The sequence below is a fragment of the Elephas maximus genome, chromosome 17, assembly GCF_024166365.1.
Source record: "Elephas maximus indicus isolate mEleMax1 chromosome 17, mEleMax1 primary haplotype, whole genome shotgun sequence".
Lineage (NCBI taxonomy): Eukaryota > Metazoa > Chordata > Mammalia > Proboscidea > Elephantidae > Elephas > Elephas maximus.
This window is the reverse complement of record NC_064835.1, coordinates 73,629,541-73,645,668: the sequence shown is the minus strand read 5'-3', so window position 1 is coordinate 73,645,668 and position 16,128 is coordinate 73,629,541. Positions and strand designations below refer to the sequence as shown.

The 16,128-nt window shown below is 36.4% G+C and overlaps 1 protein-coding gene across 6 annotated transcripts in view; it reads right to left on the bottom strand.

Annotated features, from left to right (window-relative positions):
- WDPCP (WD repeat containing planar cell polarity effector) overlaps positions 1–16,128 on the bottom strand; it is a 399,715-nt gene that overhangs the window by 55,474 nt on the left and 328,113 nt on the right. For 4 of the 6 annotated variants that reach the window (XM_049856218.1, XM_049856220.1, XM_049856217.1 and 1 more), the window contains one exon: positions 12,128–12,290. In XM_049856218.1, the coding sequence (XP_049712175.1) occupies positions 12,128–12,290 (163 nt within the window). Of the gene's footprint in view, positions 1–12,127; positions 12,291–12,976; positions 13,097–16,128 lie in introns of those variants that run through there. The other 2 variants (XR_007513554.1, XM_049856221.1) reach the window with 2 other exon arrangements.

Sequence of the window (16,128 nt, the reverse complement as noted above, 5' to 3'; positions counted from 1 at the left end):
TTTTTGTTAGCAACTGAGTGCTTAACCATTGTGCAACCAGGGCTCCTTGGCGAAGTACAAAAATAGATATCACATCAAAACTTCCCCTCATGTCAAGGCAGCTTTTCCTATTAAGTCAGCCTTGGTTAAATTCAAAGTGATCTATTACAAATGCAGATCACCTCCTGACACTTGGTATTAGTTTTCTATTGCTGCCGTAATAAATTACCACAATCTTAGTGGCCGAAACAACATAAATTTATTATCTTACAACTTTGAGAGCCTGCCTGCATTTCCTGGTTCATGGTCACCTTCCTCCATTTTCAAAGCTAGCAATAGTGGGTTGAGTCCTCACATTGAATCACTCTGATACTGCCTCCCTCTTCCACATTTTTTTGTTGTTATCCATAATTTTTTTTTTAATGTTTTATTGGGCTTTAGGTGAAGGTTTACAGAGCAAAATAGTTTCCAATTCAACAATTTGTACACAGAATATTCCAAGACATTGGTTGCCGTTCCCTCAATGTGTTAGCACTGTCCCCATTTCTGCCCTGGGTTCCCCGTTACCTTTTGTCCAGTTTTCCTACCCCTTTTTGCCTTCTCGTCTTTGCATTTGAGCAGATTTTGCCCTTTTGGTCTCATATAATTAACTGTCCTAAGGGGCTCGTTCCTCTTGGATGTTATTGCTTGTTTTGTAGGCCTATTGTTTGGCTGAAAGGTGGTCTCTGGGAATGGCTTCAGTTCCGTGTAAGAAGATGTCTTAAGGCCATAATATGGCGTTCCTGTAGCCTCTATCAGACCAGTCTCTATCAGTAAATCTGGTCTTTTTCATGGATTTGATTTTTGTTCTATATTTTTATCCTGCCCTGCCCCTTCCACATTTAAGGACTGTTGTGATTGCACTGGACCCATCTGAATAATTTAGGGTAATTTCTCTATCTTAGTCAGGAGGTTAGCAACCATAATTCCACACGCTACCCTAGTTTCCTTTTGCCATATAAGGTAACATATTCACAGGTTCTGGGGATTGGGACGCAGACATATTTATTGTCGTTGTTGTGAGGTGCCGTTGAGTCGGTTCCAACTCGTAGTGAGCACATGTACCACAAAACTAAACATTGCCCAGACCTGCGCCATCTTTACAATCCTTGTTATGCATGAGCCCACTGTTGTAGCGCAGACACCTTTTAGAAACCATTGTGGATATTAGTGTATGGTAGGCAGAATAATGGATGCAGACATTTTTGGGAATATATTATTCTGCCTACCACACATTAATATCCACAATGGCTTCTCACTGCAGTTAGAACAAAGACCATACACTCTAACATGGCCTACAATGGCCCTACATAACTTATCATCCCTTGTCCACCATTACAGTCCAGCTATATTGGCTATCTGTTACTCAGACCGCTCAAAGTGTTCCTACCCTACCATCTTTGCATGTGCTGCATCCTCTCTCTGGAATGCCCAGTCACCTTACTACACCACCACATAGATGATTTCTTGTCATTCAGGTCTTAAATACTACCTTCTGAGCAAAGACTTCCCTTATCACCCAATCTTTGTATTTTTTTTCTAGTACTTACCATTAATTGAAATACTCCATTTTCATATTTTTGCATGTTTGTTATCTGTATCACCTCCGTCTGCTCCCACCTGAGTGAGAGTTCCAAAGAGAGCAGTTGTCCTGATACAAATATATTGCACACCTAATATGAGCCAACTACATTCCAGGCATTGTGGTAGGGTTTGGGGAAACTATAATGTATAAAACAGTCATGGTGGTCCCTGACTTCATAGAGCTTATGTTAATGGAGAAGCAGGTATTAATCAAGTAGTTACGTAAGAAAATAAAATTACGAACATGACAAGTGTTATAAGATCTTACGTTTTAATGTCTGATGGAATTAATCCCCCTGTTTTTCACTGGTTTCCTGGCTATTCTTTCATGCTTTTTTTCCCCATATAAACATTAGTATTAACTTGTCTAACTTCATAAAAAAACTTTGTTAGTATTTTTATTGGGATTGCATTAAATTTATAAATTAACTTAGGGAGAACTGACATACTTATCATCTTGAGAGATCCTATCGAAGAACGGGGGGATGATTTATCATTTGTTCATGCTATTTTTATATCTTTGAGCAGTGTTTTAAAGTTTCCCTCATATAGATTTTGCACATTCCTTTTTAAGTTTATTCCTAAGTATTTAATCTTTTTGATATGTAAATAGTGTTTTCTCTATTATCATATCTTCTAACTGGTTATCGTTTGTCTATATGAAGGCGGTTGATTTCTGTGTGTTAATTTTATATCCTACCTTATTGAATTTTTAAACTGAGTTAATTTTATCATTGGTTCTCTAGGATTTTTCAGTTTACTTTCATATCATTACAAATAGAGATAGTTTTATTTCCTTATCAATTCTTATGTCTCTAGTTCAGGGGTTAGCAAACTTTTTATACAAAGGGCCACATATTTTAGGACACGTGGACTGTGCTGTCTCTGTCTCACCTACTCAAGCATACACAATAAACAAATGGGCATAGCTGTGTTCTGTTACACTTTATTAATAAAAACAGGTGGCAGTTCAGATTTGGCCGGTTGTCCATGGTTTGCCAACTCTTGGCTAATATCTCTAGTACAGTGTTGAATAGTAGCAGAGATAGTGGGCATCCTGCCTTGTTCTGATCTTAGTGGAAATGTCCTTAGTGATCTGATTCCCCATTAAATATGATACTGACATTAGGACTAATATATATATAAATTTTTGTCATGCTAAGAAGGTACCCCCAATTCCTATTTTTTTGAGTGTATTTATCAGGAATGGGCGTTCAATTTTGTCAAAAGTTTTTTCAACATCTGTAGAGATTATCATATGATTTTTTTGAATTTATATCTAATATGATGTGAAAAAAAAAATGGATTTGGTAACATTGGGCCAATCTTGTCTTCCCAGGATAAATTCCATTTGGTTATGATGTATTTTTTAATGTGGTATTGGATTCTGTTTGCTAATATTTTATTTAGTATTTGTACATTGATATAAATGAATGATACTGGCTTGTAGTTTTCTTTTTCGGTAATGCAGGAAGTTTTCGTTTATTTTCAGTGTTCTGGATAAGTTTATAGAGCATTGGGAATATGTGATCTTTGACGGTTTGGTAGAATTCTCCTATCAAACCATCTGGACCTGGTGCATTTTTATGGGGGCAGTTCTTTAATAACTTTCTCTGTTTCTTTTATGGAAATATGTCTGTTTCAGGTTTCTAAATCTCATGGTGGCCACTGTTGGCCATCTGTTTGTTGTTGTTGTTAGGTGTCACTGAGTTGGTTCTGACTCATAGCAACTCTGTGTACAACAGAACAAAACACCACCCAGTTCTGCACTATCCTTACTATTGCTGTTATGCTTAAGCCCATTGTTTAGCCCTGTCAGTCTATTTTGTCAAGGAATCTGTATTTACCTATTTTTATATAGGCTTTCAAATTTATTTGCATACAAGTCTGCAAAGTAGTCTCTTACACTTCAAAAAAATTTCTCCTGTTTCAATGGTTAACCCCCATTCTTTTTTTAATTATAATTTTAAATGCTAAATAGCTTTTATTTTCTAAAAAAAAAAAATTTATTTTCTAAAACATATTTATTTTGTTGTTGGTGAGAGTATGCATAGCAAAACATATACCAGTTCAACAGTATATGTACAATTTAGTTACATTGATTACCATATTTTTTACATAAATAACATGCACCTTCTACATTTGTTTGCTAACTGCCCTTCCCCTCCTCTCTGTGGTATTTTTGTAAGTGCCACTATGCCAATTTTTTTACATGTTGCTGTAAAACAAAATTAGCATAGTGGCACTTACGAAAATACCTTCTGGGTGGGGAGCAGTTGGCAAACAAATGTAGATGTGTGTTATTTGCATAAAAATACAGTACATTATTTGAGTTGTGTAACCATTTTCCCGCCCTTTTCTGAGTTGTTCCTCCCTCATTAACATAAACTCACTGCTCCCTAAGGTTCCTATCTAATCTTTCAAGTTGCTGTTGCCACTTTGATTCCATATAGATAGTTCTTAAAAGAGCATAATGTTCAAGGCAGACCTTTTTTACTAGTTAAGCTAAACTACTGTTTGGTTTTAAGAAGATTTTAGGGGATGTTTTCAAACATTATCTCAGGGCAATAGTTCCAGTGGTTCATCCACCCTCGATGGCTCCAAAAAGTCTGGAGGCCATGAGAATTTGAAATTCTGTTCTGCATTTTCTCCCTTTTGATCAGAATTCTTCTATGGAATCTTTGATCAAAATGTTCAGTAATGGCAGCTGGGCACCATCTAGTTTTTCTGGTCTCATGGCAAAGGGGGCAGTTGTTCATGGAGGCAATTAGTCGTACATTCCATATCTTCCTCCTTTTCCTGACTATCCTTCTTCCTCTGTTGCTCCAGGTGACTGGAGACCAACTATTGTGCCTTGGATGGCTGGCCGCTTTGGAGCTTTTAAGACCCGAGGCACTATACAGTGAACTAGGAGATAGAACAGAAGCACTATACACATTATCAGGCCAATTAACTGGGATGTCCCATGAAACCATGACCCTAAACCTACAAAACAAGGAACCTAACCCCATGTGGTATCTGGTTGTACATAAGCAGCCTCAGCCACTACTATTTTTTTGTCATTGTTATAAATATATGTAGCACACAAGTTCTGCCAATTTAGCTTTTTATGGGTGTACAACTACTGGCAATACAATAATTACAGTAATTATTGTAATTACAATAATTGGCTGTGCAACCCTACCTCGAATCAATGCAATTTTTCCATCACTGTTAACCCCCCCTATTTTCCCTCTCTCTTGCCTCTGGTAAACACTAATAAACTGATCTCCATACATTTACCTTTTCTTGTCTTTTTATATAAATGAGGGCATTCAATAATTGTCCTTTTGTGATTGACTTAGTTCATTCAGCATAATATCTTCAAGCTCCATCCATATTGTGGCATGTATCAAGGCTTTGTTTCTCCAACTGGCTGAGTGGTATTCCATTGTATGTATGTGTTACATTTTATTTATCCATTTGTCTGTTGATGGGCATTTGTTTCCACCTTTTGGATATTGTGAGTAGTGCTGCAATGAACACTGGTGTACAAGTCTCTTTTTGAGTCTCTGCTTTCAAGTCTTATTGGGTATATGCCTAGGAGTGGAATTGCTGGGTCATATGGTAGTTCTATTTTTAGTTTTTTGAGGAACCACCACACTATTTTCCACAATGGCTATAATGTTTTGCATTCCTATCAGCAATGTATAAGGGTTCTAATTTCCCAACATCTTTACCAGCATTTGTTATTTTTTAAAAAATCTTAGCCATCCTAAAGACACTGCCGTTGAGTCGATTCTGATTCATAGTGACCCCATAGAGTTTCCAAGGGTGTAAGTCTCCATGGAAGCAGACTGCCACATTTTTCTCCCATGGAGCCACTGGTGGTTTTGAACCACTGACCTTTCAGTTAGCAGTGGAGTGAAATGGTATGTATCATTGTGGTTATGGTTTGCGTCTCTCTGATGTCTAATGACGTTAAGCATCTTTTTATGTTTGGTGGCCATCTGGATCTCCTCTTTGGTGAAACGTCTAATCAGGTTCTTTGCCTATTTTATGACTGGGCTGTCTTTTTGTTGAGTTGTCAAAGTTTCATGTATATTTTGGTTATTAGATTCTTATTGGATTTATGGTTTCTAAAGATATTTTCCCAGTCAGTAGCTTGTCTTTTCACTTTTTTGGCAAAGTCTTTTTTTTTTTTTTTAAATTTTTGTTGTGCTTTAAGTGAAAGTTTACAAATCAAGTCAGTCTCTCATACAAAAACTTATATAAACCATACTATAGGAGTTGCTCTCCCTCTAATGAGACAGCAAACTCCTTCCCTCCACTCTCTGTTTTCGTGTCCATTTGGTCAGCTTCTGACCCCCTCTGCCCTCTCATCTCCTCTCCAGACAGGAGCTGCCATCATAGTCTCGTGTGTCCAATTGATCTGAGAAGCTCATTCTTCACCAGTATCATTTTCTATCCCATAGTCCAGTCCAATGCCTGTCTGAAGAGTTGGCTTTGGGAATGGCTCCTGTCTTGGGCTGACAGAAGGTCTGGGGACCATGACCTCTGGGGTCCTTCTAGTCTCAGTCAGATCATTAAGTCTGGTCTTTCTACAAGAATTTGAGGTCTGCATCCCACTGTTCTTCTGCTCCCTCAGGGGTTCTCTGTTGCATTCCCTGTCAGGGCAGTCATCGGTTGTAGCCGGGCACTATCCAGGTCTTTGGGTCTTAGGTTGATGTAGTCTCTGGTTTATGTGGCCCTTTCTGTCTCTTGGGCTCATAATTACCTTATGTCTTTGCTGTTCTACATTCTCCTTTGCTCCAAGTGAGTTGAGACCAATTGATGCATCTTAGATGGCTGCTTGGCAAAGTCTTTTGATGAAAAAAGTTTTTAATTTTTATGAGGTCCCATTTATTTGTCGTTTGCCATTTGTACTTTTGTTATATTAGATAACGTATTGTTAAAACTAGGCCTCACAGCGTTGCCCCTGCATTTTCTTCTAAAATCTTTATGGTTTTAATTTGCATATTTAAGTCCTTAATCCATTTTGAATTTGGTTTTACATATGGTGTGAGGAAAATTAAATGTCGTGGAATTCCCATTCTTCACAATATTATGCATAACTTAATCTATTTCTGGTCGTTCTCTGTCAGTGTACTGCTGTAACCAGTTTTGAATTATCTTCAGCAAAATTTTACTTGCATATGATATTAATGATATTGTTTGATAACTTCTGCATTCCACTGGATTACTTTTCTTCAGAATGGGCACGTATATGGATCTCTTTATTTGGTTGATCAGGTAGCTCTCTTCCAAATTTCTTGGCATAGACAAGTGATTGCTTCCAGTGTTGCATTCGTTTGTTGAAACATCTCAGTCAGTATTCCATCAATTCCTAGAGCTTTGTTTTTGTCAATGCCTTTAGTGGAGTTTAGACTTCTTCCTTCAGCACCATTGGTTCTTTATCATATGGTACCTTGTGAAATGGTTGAACATTGACCAATTCTTTTTGGTACAGTGACTCTACATATTCTTTCTTTTAGTAGGTGAGTTAAGTCCATCCACATATGACTGATAACGCTTGGTCTGAATTCCGTCAGAATATATTAATTAAGTGAATTTTGTTATACTTGCTATTTTTGTCTGAGATGTGTATGTGTTTCTTTTGGTTTAATTTATTAAAAATGATTGGATTTAGGAAGCTTTATATTTTTATTTTAGTGGTTACCTTTGAACTTCTATCTTTTCTAATGCCCCTACTGCTATCTTTTTTTTCATCTAACCTTTTTCTATCTATTTTGTTAGTGTTTATTGCCATCTTTTAACTCCCAGGTATTGGTGATACAACAGTCGCTGAGTTTAGTCTACTCTTTTCTTCTGTTTTCCCTCCATTTTCTAGTTGTATCATTCTACTTTGTCACAATATATAATATTTGTACATTACTCTCCCATCCTTATCCCCCATTTGTTTTCATCTCCAGTCTATATTTATATATATTAAAATGCTTACCATCTGTCCTTTTGCTCACGTTTCATCAGTTATCTTATAGTTGGATGAAACTCCTCCTGTAGGATATTCCTCAAGAAAGGCTCATGGGTACAGAATTTCCTATAATGAAAACTGTTTTTCTATAGCCTTGATTCTTGAAGGAGACCTTAGATGGATATAAAATTCTTGCTTCACACTTTCATTGAGTTTTTAAAAAATGCTGCTTCACTTTTGCCTTGCTTTGTATTTTGTTTTTAAAAGTCTGATACTACTTTAATTTTTTTGCCTTTATAAGTTATATGATCTTTTTACCTGGAGGCCTTTTTGTCTTCAAAATCTAATTATTCTAGGATGTGTTTTAGAGCCGGTTGTTCTGAGAAAATTTTCTGAGGCATCCAGTGTGCCTTTTCACAGTGTAGATTCAAGTCTTTTTTTTAAATTTCTGAAACATTTTCTTGGGTTATAGTTTTACATATTAATTCTGTCCCATTGTTTTTTGTTTTCAGGGAATCCGTTATACAAATGCTGTTACTTCTTAGCCTATCTTCCATTTCCATTACTTTCTTTTTTTTCTTCTTTATCTGATTCTTTATTCTCTTGCTTGTTTTCATTGCCTTTTATTTTGAATTTATTGTCCTTTGCATACATTATAGTTTATTTCATTTTTTCTGACATAATATTGTATTTTGCTTCCATTTCTTTAAGTTCACACAATTTCCCTTTTTCCTTTGGCCCATTTCTGTTCTTAGTTTTTGTCTTTCTAATTCAGGATAAGTTTTCATATACCCAAAGACTTGCTTGATGATATTTAATTCCTCCTGGAATGTTGTCTCATGGTTTTCTTCTATTTCTTAGTTTTGGGGGAATAATTTTCCTCAATAGATATGTTTTGGTTTTCATTTTTCTTCTTTTAAGTAATTCTGTATATAATTGTTCATCTTTTTCATGTTCATGTTTGTGGTACTGAAGTGTGCTTTGTGAGATCCTGGTTGAGTAGACCTCTCTTTGTCAGTGAGTTGGAACTGGCAACAGGTTTGGTTTTGGTTTTTAGGCACTTGTTGAAGGAGCCCTAGTGGCAGAGTGGTTAAGGCTTGGCTGCTAACTAAAAGGTTGGTGGTTCATCCAGTTGCTCCACAGGAGACTGACATGGCAGTCTGCTTCCGTACAGATTACAGCCTTGGAAAGCCTATGGGGCAGTTCTTCTCTGTCCTGTAAGGTTGCTATGAGTCTCAATTGACTCAACAACATACAACAATAACAGGCACTTGGATAGACATACAAATAAGGATTAGGATAGACATACAGATCAATGGAAAAGAATGGTGAATCCAGAAATATACACTTAAATTTATAGTCAATGTTTGACAAAGGTATAAAGACAATTCAGTGGGAGAAAGGAGTCTTTTCAATAAATGGTGGTGGTACAATTGGATTTCCATATACAAAAAATGAACTTAGACCATCATTCACACCATATATAAAAAATAACTAAAAATGTAAGAATTAAAACTATAAAGCATGTATCTTAGTTATCTAGTGCTGCTATAACAGAAATACCACAAGTGGATGGCTTTAACAAAGAGATATTTATTCTCTCACAGTCTAGCAGGCTGTCCAAGTCCAAATTCAGGGCATCCGCTTCTCTGAAGGAAGGTCCTTATCATCAGTCTTCCCCTGGTCAAGGAGCTTCTCAGGTGCAGGGGCCCTGGGTCCAAAGGAAGTGCTCTGCTCCCAGCGCTGCTTTCTTAGTGGTGTGAGGTCCCCCACTCTCTGCTTGCTTCCCTTTCCTTTTATCTCTTGTAGGATAAAAAGTGATATAGGCCATGCCCCAGGGAAACTCTCTTTGTATTGGATCAGAAATGTGACTTTAGTAAGAGTATTATAGTTCCACCCATGACAACATGTAAAAAAAAAAAAAAATATAGGAGAAAATCTTTGTGTTCTAAGGTTAGTAAAAGATTCCTTACATACTACACAAAAAGCACAATTAATAAGAGAAAAAAATTGCTGAACTGAACTTAACCAAAGTATGAAAACTTTTGCATTTCAACGGAAACTATTGAGAGAATGAAAAGGCAGCCACAGACTGGAAGAAAATATTTTCAAATCATATTCAGAACATAAAGAAATCTTACAATTCAGTAGTAAGATAACCCGATTTAAAAATGGACAAAAGATTTGAATATATATTTTACCAAAGAAGATACAGTAATGGCTAATAATCATATAAAAATGCTCAGCATCATTAAAAAAAAAAAAAAGCATCATTAGGGAAACACAAATTAAAACCATAATGAGATATCACTATACCCAACTAGATACCCATTAGAATGTCTATAATCAAAGAGACTGACAATATCAAGTACAGGTGAAGATGTGGAGAAACAGGAACCCTCATACATTGCAGGTGGTTATGTACAATGTTAGTCACTTTGGGAAACAATTTGGCAGTTTCTTAAGACTAACAGGTTACATTTAAACTTACCATATGGCCCAGCAATTCTACTCCCAGGTAGCCACACAAGAGATATGAAAAATACATAGACTCATAGATTTACATATGAATGTTCACAGCAACATTATTCATAATATTCTCCAAACTAGAAATAATCCAGATATCCATCAACTGGGAATGGATAAACAAGTTATGGTATATCCATACAATGGAATACTAGCGAGCAATTAAAAAGGAATAAACTACTGCATGCATAAACTTCAAAAACAATGCTACTTGAACAAAGCCAGACACAAATGACAACATATTGTATGACTCCATTTATTTGAAATTTCCAGATTGTATGACTCCATCTATATGAAACTCCTATAGAGACAGGAAGCAGAGCAATGGTTGCCTCAGGCTGGGGGTGGAATGGGAATTGTCTGTGAATGAACATAAGGGAACTGTTTGGGGTGGAATTACAGTGGGTGAATTTCATGACCTATGTAAATTATACCTCAGTAAAATTGTTTTTTTAAAAAAGTAAGAGGTAGGACTTCCTGGTAACTGGCAAAATAATAGTGGCTTCCTGTGTTCCATCTCCCACTGCCTCCTCCCTAACAATACGTCATGAAGGGAAAAATGAAAATCATGCCATCAGTGTAAGAGTTGCGGGTGGCAGTGGTGGTGGGACAGGAACAGCCCCAGGCAAGAACACAGAACACTAGAAATTCAACAGTTTTTCAGGAGTGGAAGTTTTTGAATTTGTTGCTTGCCTTTGTTTGATTTCCAGAGCCCTGAAATAGTTGTCTTTGTCATGTTTTATAACTGTTTCTTGGGGAGAGGATTTGTTGACCTTTAAACTCTGCCATACGTGCAAGTTCTGCCCCACTTTATTTACTGTTAATTTATATAGTTGGAGGCATTTTTCTCAAGGATATTAAAAGTATGTATGTATAATTGAGGAGCCCTGGGGGCGCAACGGTTACGAGCTCAGCTGCTAACCAAAAGGTCGGTGGTTTGAATCTACCAGCCGTTCCTTGGAAACCCTATGGGGTAGTTCTACTCTCAGTGGCAATGGGTTTGGTGTATATAATTGATATAAAACCCAAAACCAAACCCACTGCCATCGAGTCAATTCCAACTCATAGCGACCCTATAGGACAGAGTAGAACTGCCCCATAGAGTTTCCAAGGAGCGCCTGGTGGATTCGAACTGCCTACCTTTTGGTTAGCAGCCATAGCTCTTAACCACTATACCACCAGGGTTTCCATAATTGATATATATAAATATAAAAATATAGCCACTTCACAATTATTCCATATACCTGAGATCCTTAAGAGCAAGGGTTATAAATTACAGTCCAGGGCTAAATCTAGCCCACTGCCACGTGTTTTCTACAGAAAGTTTTATTGAAACACGGCCATTCTCATTCATTTATGTGTTGTCTGTGGTTGCTTTCACAGTTAGTAGAGTATGGGATCCATATGGCCTGCAACACATAAAATACTGGCTCTCTGGCCCTTGACACAAAAAGTTTGTGGACCCTTCCTTGAGAGCATTTATCATGATAATTACCATTATAAATAACACTATAATACTAAAACACTGTAGAGTTTTTTTTTTAATTTCATACTTATTCTTTCTGTTTATATTCACAGTAATCCAATGTGGCAAGCTGAATAGTTATTTAAATTATTATTTATCAAATTTCAAAAACTAATGGCAAGCTGACATTAAAGAAGTACAATCATATAAACCATAACCAAAACTACATATTCTAAAAATTAATAATATTTATTCAAGGTAATTTAACAATCCTAACTTTTAACAACAGAATATGAATAGAATTCAATATGGTTATAGTAATTTCATTTTGGCCCAGAGTAGCATTCATTCTAACAATTTTCTGTTTACATTCCCTTCTGCCTCCACCACGTTTGCTCTTGCATGAGCTAACTAGTACAAGGTATTAGCTATAAGAAAATGCACACTTTTTTCATTGACATTTTGAAATACTCTTGCTTAACTATCAGTTTACATTTAAACAGGGGATATTAAAATTGTTTAATATGAAATGCTAAATACTCTCCTTTATGGAACAATTTTCTTAATTCAACATCTCTTACCTATTAGAAGAGCCACTCAGTGTTCTTTGTTGAATAATATGTCTATGGATTGAACCAGAGGGAGGAAGGTTATCTGGAAATGTGTCTTCCCCTTGAGGTGCTAATGGTAGACCAACAAAAGCTTCATTTAGCATATCCCCTCTGTCTGAGGGCCCCAGGAGTTCTGTTAAAAAATGATCAAGATATGAGTCAAATATAAACACAATTTTGCTAACTCCCTCATAGGTCGGATTACAGAAGAACTTTCATATATCTCAGTGGAACTTTTTTCTTTTTTGTCAATTTACTATGTTTCACACAATGGAAATCTTACAGTCATACTCCCCTATGACTTCTGTCATTCTTACACTTGGCTGAGTCAGGGGAGTTTGATAACTGAATAATGAATGTTTTCAAGGTCAGCTTATAACATTTCCATTTATTGTGTTTTTGTTGTTATTAGCTGCCATCGGCTGGCCCCTGACTCATGGTGACCCTAAGCACAATGGAATGGAACGCAGCCCAGTCCTGGGCCATCCTCACAACCAGTTGTGGATTTGAAGTATTCTGATCCATAGGGCTTTCATTGATGGATTTTTCAGAAGTAGATTGTCAGGCCTTTCTTCGTAGTTTGTCTTAGTCTGGAAGCTCTGCTGAAACCTGCTCAGAATCATAACACCACATAAGCTTCCACTGGCAGACAAGTGGTGGCTGTGCTTGAGGTTGACTGGCTAGAATTAAACCTGGGTCTCTTGCATTGCCCAGTACCAAAAAAACCAAACCGAGTGCTGTTGAGTCGATTCCGACTCATAGCGACCGTAAGGTCCTAATGTTTTTTCCTTGGCAGACAAAAGATTATTGTATACTCACTTTGAGCTCTTTTTTCCAATTCCTGTTGTTACTGACTTTCCTTTCATATTCCCTTACAAGATACATATAATACAGATTGTCTCCTGCAACAATTTTCTGTAATAAATTCTGCCTACAGATCTGTTAGTACTATATTAAGGATAAAAAGGCATTTGTGGCAGCGCTTCTATAAGCCTACTTATTTTCCAGAGTATCATTACATGCTCTGTTTGTGTGCTTGCTAATCATGAAAATGTACAGAAGCTAAAATGTACGAATCTCAGTCTATTGTAGTCCTTAGATGGTACAATTTTCATATGTGAAAGTTGGGTTTGGTTGTTCATTCATACAAGCAAACATCATTAATCAATTAATGATTGAGAGTTTACTGTGTGCAAATTACTCTGGGAGATATAAAATGAAGAAAACTTAATCCCTGTTCTTGAGTATACAATTGGACAGTAGGGTAGGGAGAGAGGACAGGGGAAATAAATAGTAACAACACAGAAGTGGAGGAGAAAAATTCTTGGAAATACACTAAAGGACTTATTTTGGGTCCTTTGTACCTATTAAAAAAAAAAAAACCAAACCCAGTGTACGTATAACTACCCTGAAAGCACATATCCTTGATTATAAAAGGAAAGATCCACAGTAGAAGTGATTTACTATGCCTGGAATTTTGGGAGATGTCTGTAGAAGAGAAGAACAATTAGAATTAAATTTAATGGCCCTTTCTGACATTTATTTAAGTCTTAGATTATACCAGTAATACTGTGGTTTTATTTTAAAAGACAGTATTAACCTTATTTAATTCCAGGGAAGGTCTTAGGCATAACTAGTACGTTGGAGACAACTAATCAACAAAGCATAAGGTCTTAAACTAGCAAACTGCAATTAGTCAGAATTTGGGCAGAAGTGGGGCAGAAGACAGGGTAGGAAGTGGTTATAGCCTGAGTGACCTGTTACTTTCAGTCACAATTTTGTGTTCAACTGGCAGATAGGGTAAGGGTTTGAGCTGAAAGATACGTAATTGGGGAAATTTAGGTGCTTGCTAGAAAGCAGGAATTACCTAGAATTTTGTTTTGTTTTGCGTCCCTCCTAGAACAAAGGTTTTAAACTGTTAACCCATGTGCCAAATTCAGCTTACAGATGTTTGACCTATAGTACTTAAAAATTAGTTTGAATTACTTAACAACATTTAAAAATTGGGAGATTTAATATAAAACTCCAGAATTCTGGCTTAAAAAAAAAAAGAAAATTGGAAAATTTGGCAGCATTTGGCCTCCATTTCCAATTTGCGAGACAAGAGTGGTTTCTGCCCACTCCAGTTTATCCCAGACCCCATCACTCCCTATTGTTTCCATGACACTAAGGCAAAACACGTGTTCCATTTGTCTTCAAGCTTATGCACCTATAAGCATTGAGTTTGCTCTAGAGCAGGGATCGTCATCAAGCAATACATAGTCCAAATCCAACTCTTCACCTGGTTTTATATAGCCCAAGATCGTAGAATGATTTTTACATTTTAAATGGATGAAAAAAATCAAAAGAATAATATTTTGAGACACGGGAAAATTCTATGAAATTCAAATTTCAGTGTCCAAATAAAGTTTTATTAGAACACAGCGACACTCATTCATATATATATTGTCTAAAGCTGATTTTGTGCTAGAATATCAGAAATGAGTAGTTATAACAGAGACCATATGACCCACAAAACCTAAAATATTTACTACCTGGTCCTTTAAAAAAAAAGTGTGTTGAGCTCTACTCTACAACAAAAGGGAAAAGCTCCCCCACCCCCACTCTTTTTCTTTAATCTTTTTCTTGTCTCTCCCACTATTTTTCCACTGTCCTGTCTTACACATGCTCCTCCTGACCCAGGTCTTACCAAATCCCATTTCACAGCAAGAAGGAAAACAGTGAAAAACCCAGGAGACCAGGATTCTGATCTCTGCTTTTAACTATCTGTGCCCCTGGAAAAGTCATTTAATCTCTGAGTTTCTGTTTCCTCATTTGTTCAACAAAAGCGCTAAATTAGATCATCTCTAGAATATTTTCTCACTTTGAATTCTATGAAGTAGATAAAAAAAAAAATGAAGGAAAAAGATAAGCTGGGTGAATAAAAGTGTAAAGGACAAAGATTACAGAATGAGATCCTGGTAGCTAGGTAGGTAAAACAGAATACTAATTGTTACCTTTATTGAATTAGGCCCTTTATATATATTATCTCTAATCCTTATAATGACCCTATAAGATAGGTATCATTACCCTATTTGCAGATACAGAAACTGAGGGTCAAAGAGGTTAATTGGCTGGTTCTAGACCAGCATCTCTTAAGTGGCAAAAGAGTCAAGGTTCATACCTGGAATGTCTGGCTCCAAAGCCAGTACTGTTCCATTTCAACATGCTGCCTGAGTCAAAGGAAGATAAGTGAACTAAGGGAGCTGACTGCGGTTATTACATTTGTCTTGTGAAATCACTGGCGCTATTTCCTTGGTGATCTTGTATATTATTCTTTAAATCTATTCTTTTGTTGGCATTGTGCCTTCAAAGGAGATATCCTTTCCAGTCTAAAATCTCCGAAGGATTTTCAGGGTAAAACACATTTTGAGATGTGCAATCACATGGAAGAATGAAAATCTTTTATAATATTGTTTGTTAAACTGACAGCTCTACTTAACAGAAGCCATTAAAATATTTACAAAGTAGCAGATGCTCTTGTAAAAAAATACAGCTTTTTGGAGGCATAAAAATAAACAAGTCGATAAGTACAAGATAAGCCATTTGACAGCTTCTTTGTGTACACTGCACAATATACAGAAAATTCTGATATTTACAGAGCAATTATAGTATAAAGCCTTTAAGTTAAAAGGAACACAGACCCAGTAAGAACTGAACTGTTCACAAGACCTCTTCATATTTATCTTTTAGACAATTCAGAAAGTCCCAAACATAATCCTTAAGAAGTGTTAGGTTTTGGGTTTTTTTTTTTTTTAATTTGTTCTTAGAAAATAATTATATTCTCATATACATATGAACAAATTTTTGTTGAACTCTGTTGAGATCTCTATTGAACTAGATGAATTTCAGCCACTGCTCTTATGAAAATAATTACAAGTTGTGAGAAACAGACCGAGAGCAAACCAATAAATGTCAACAATTTTTTTTTT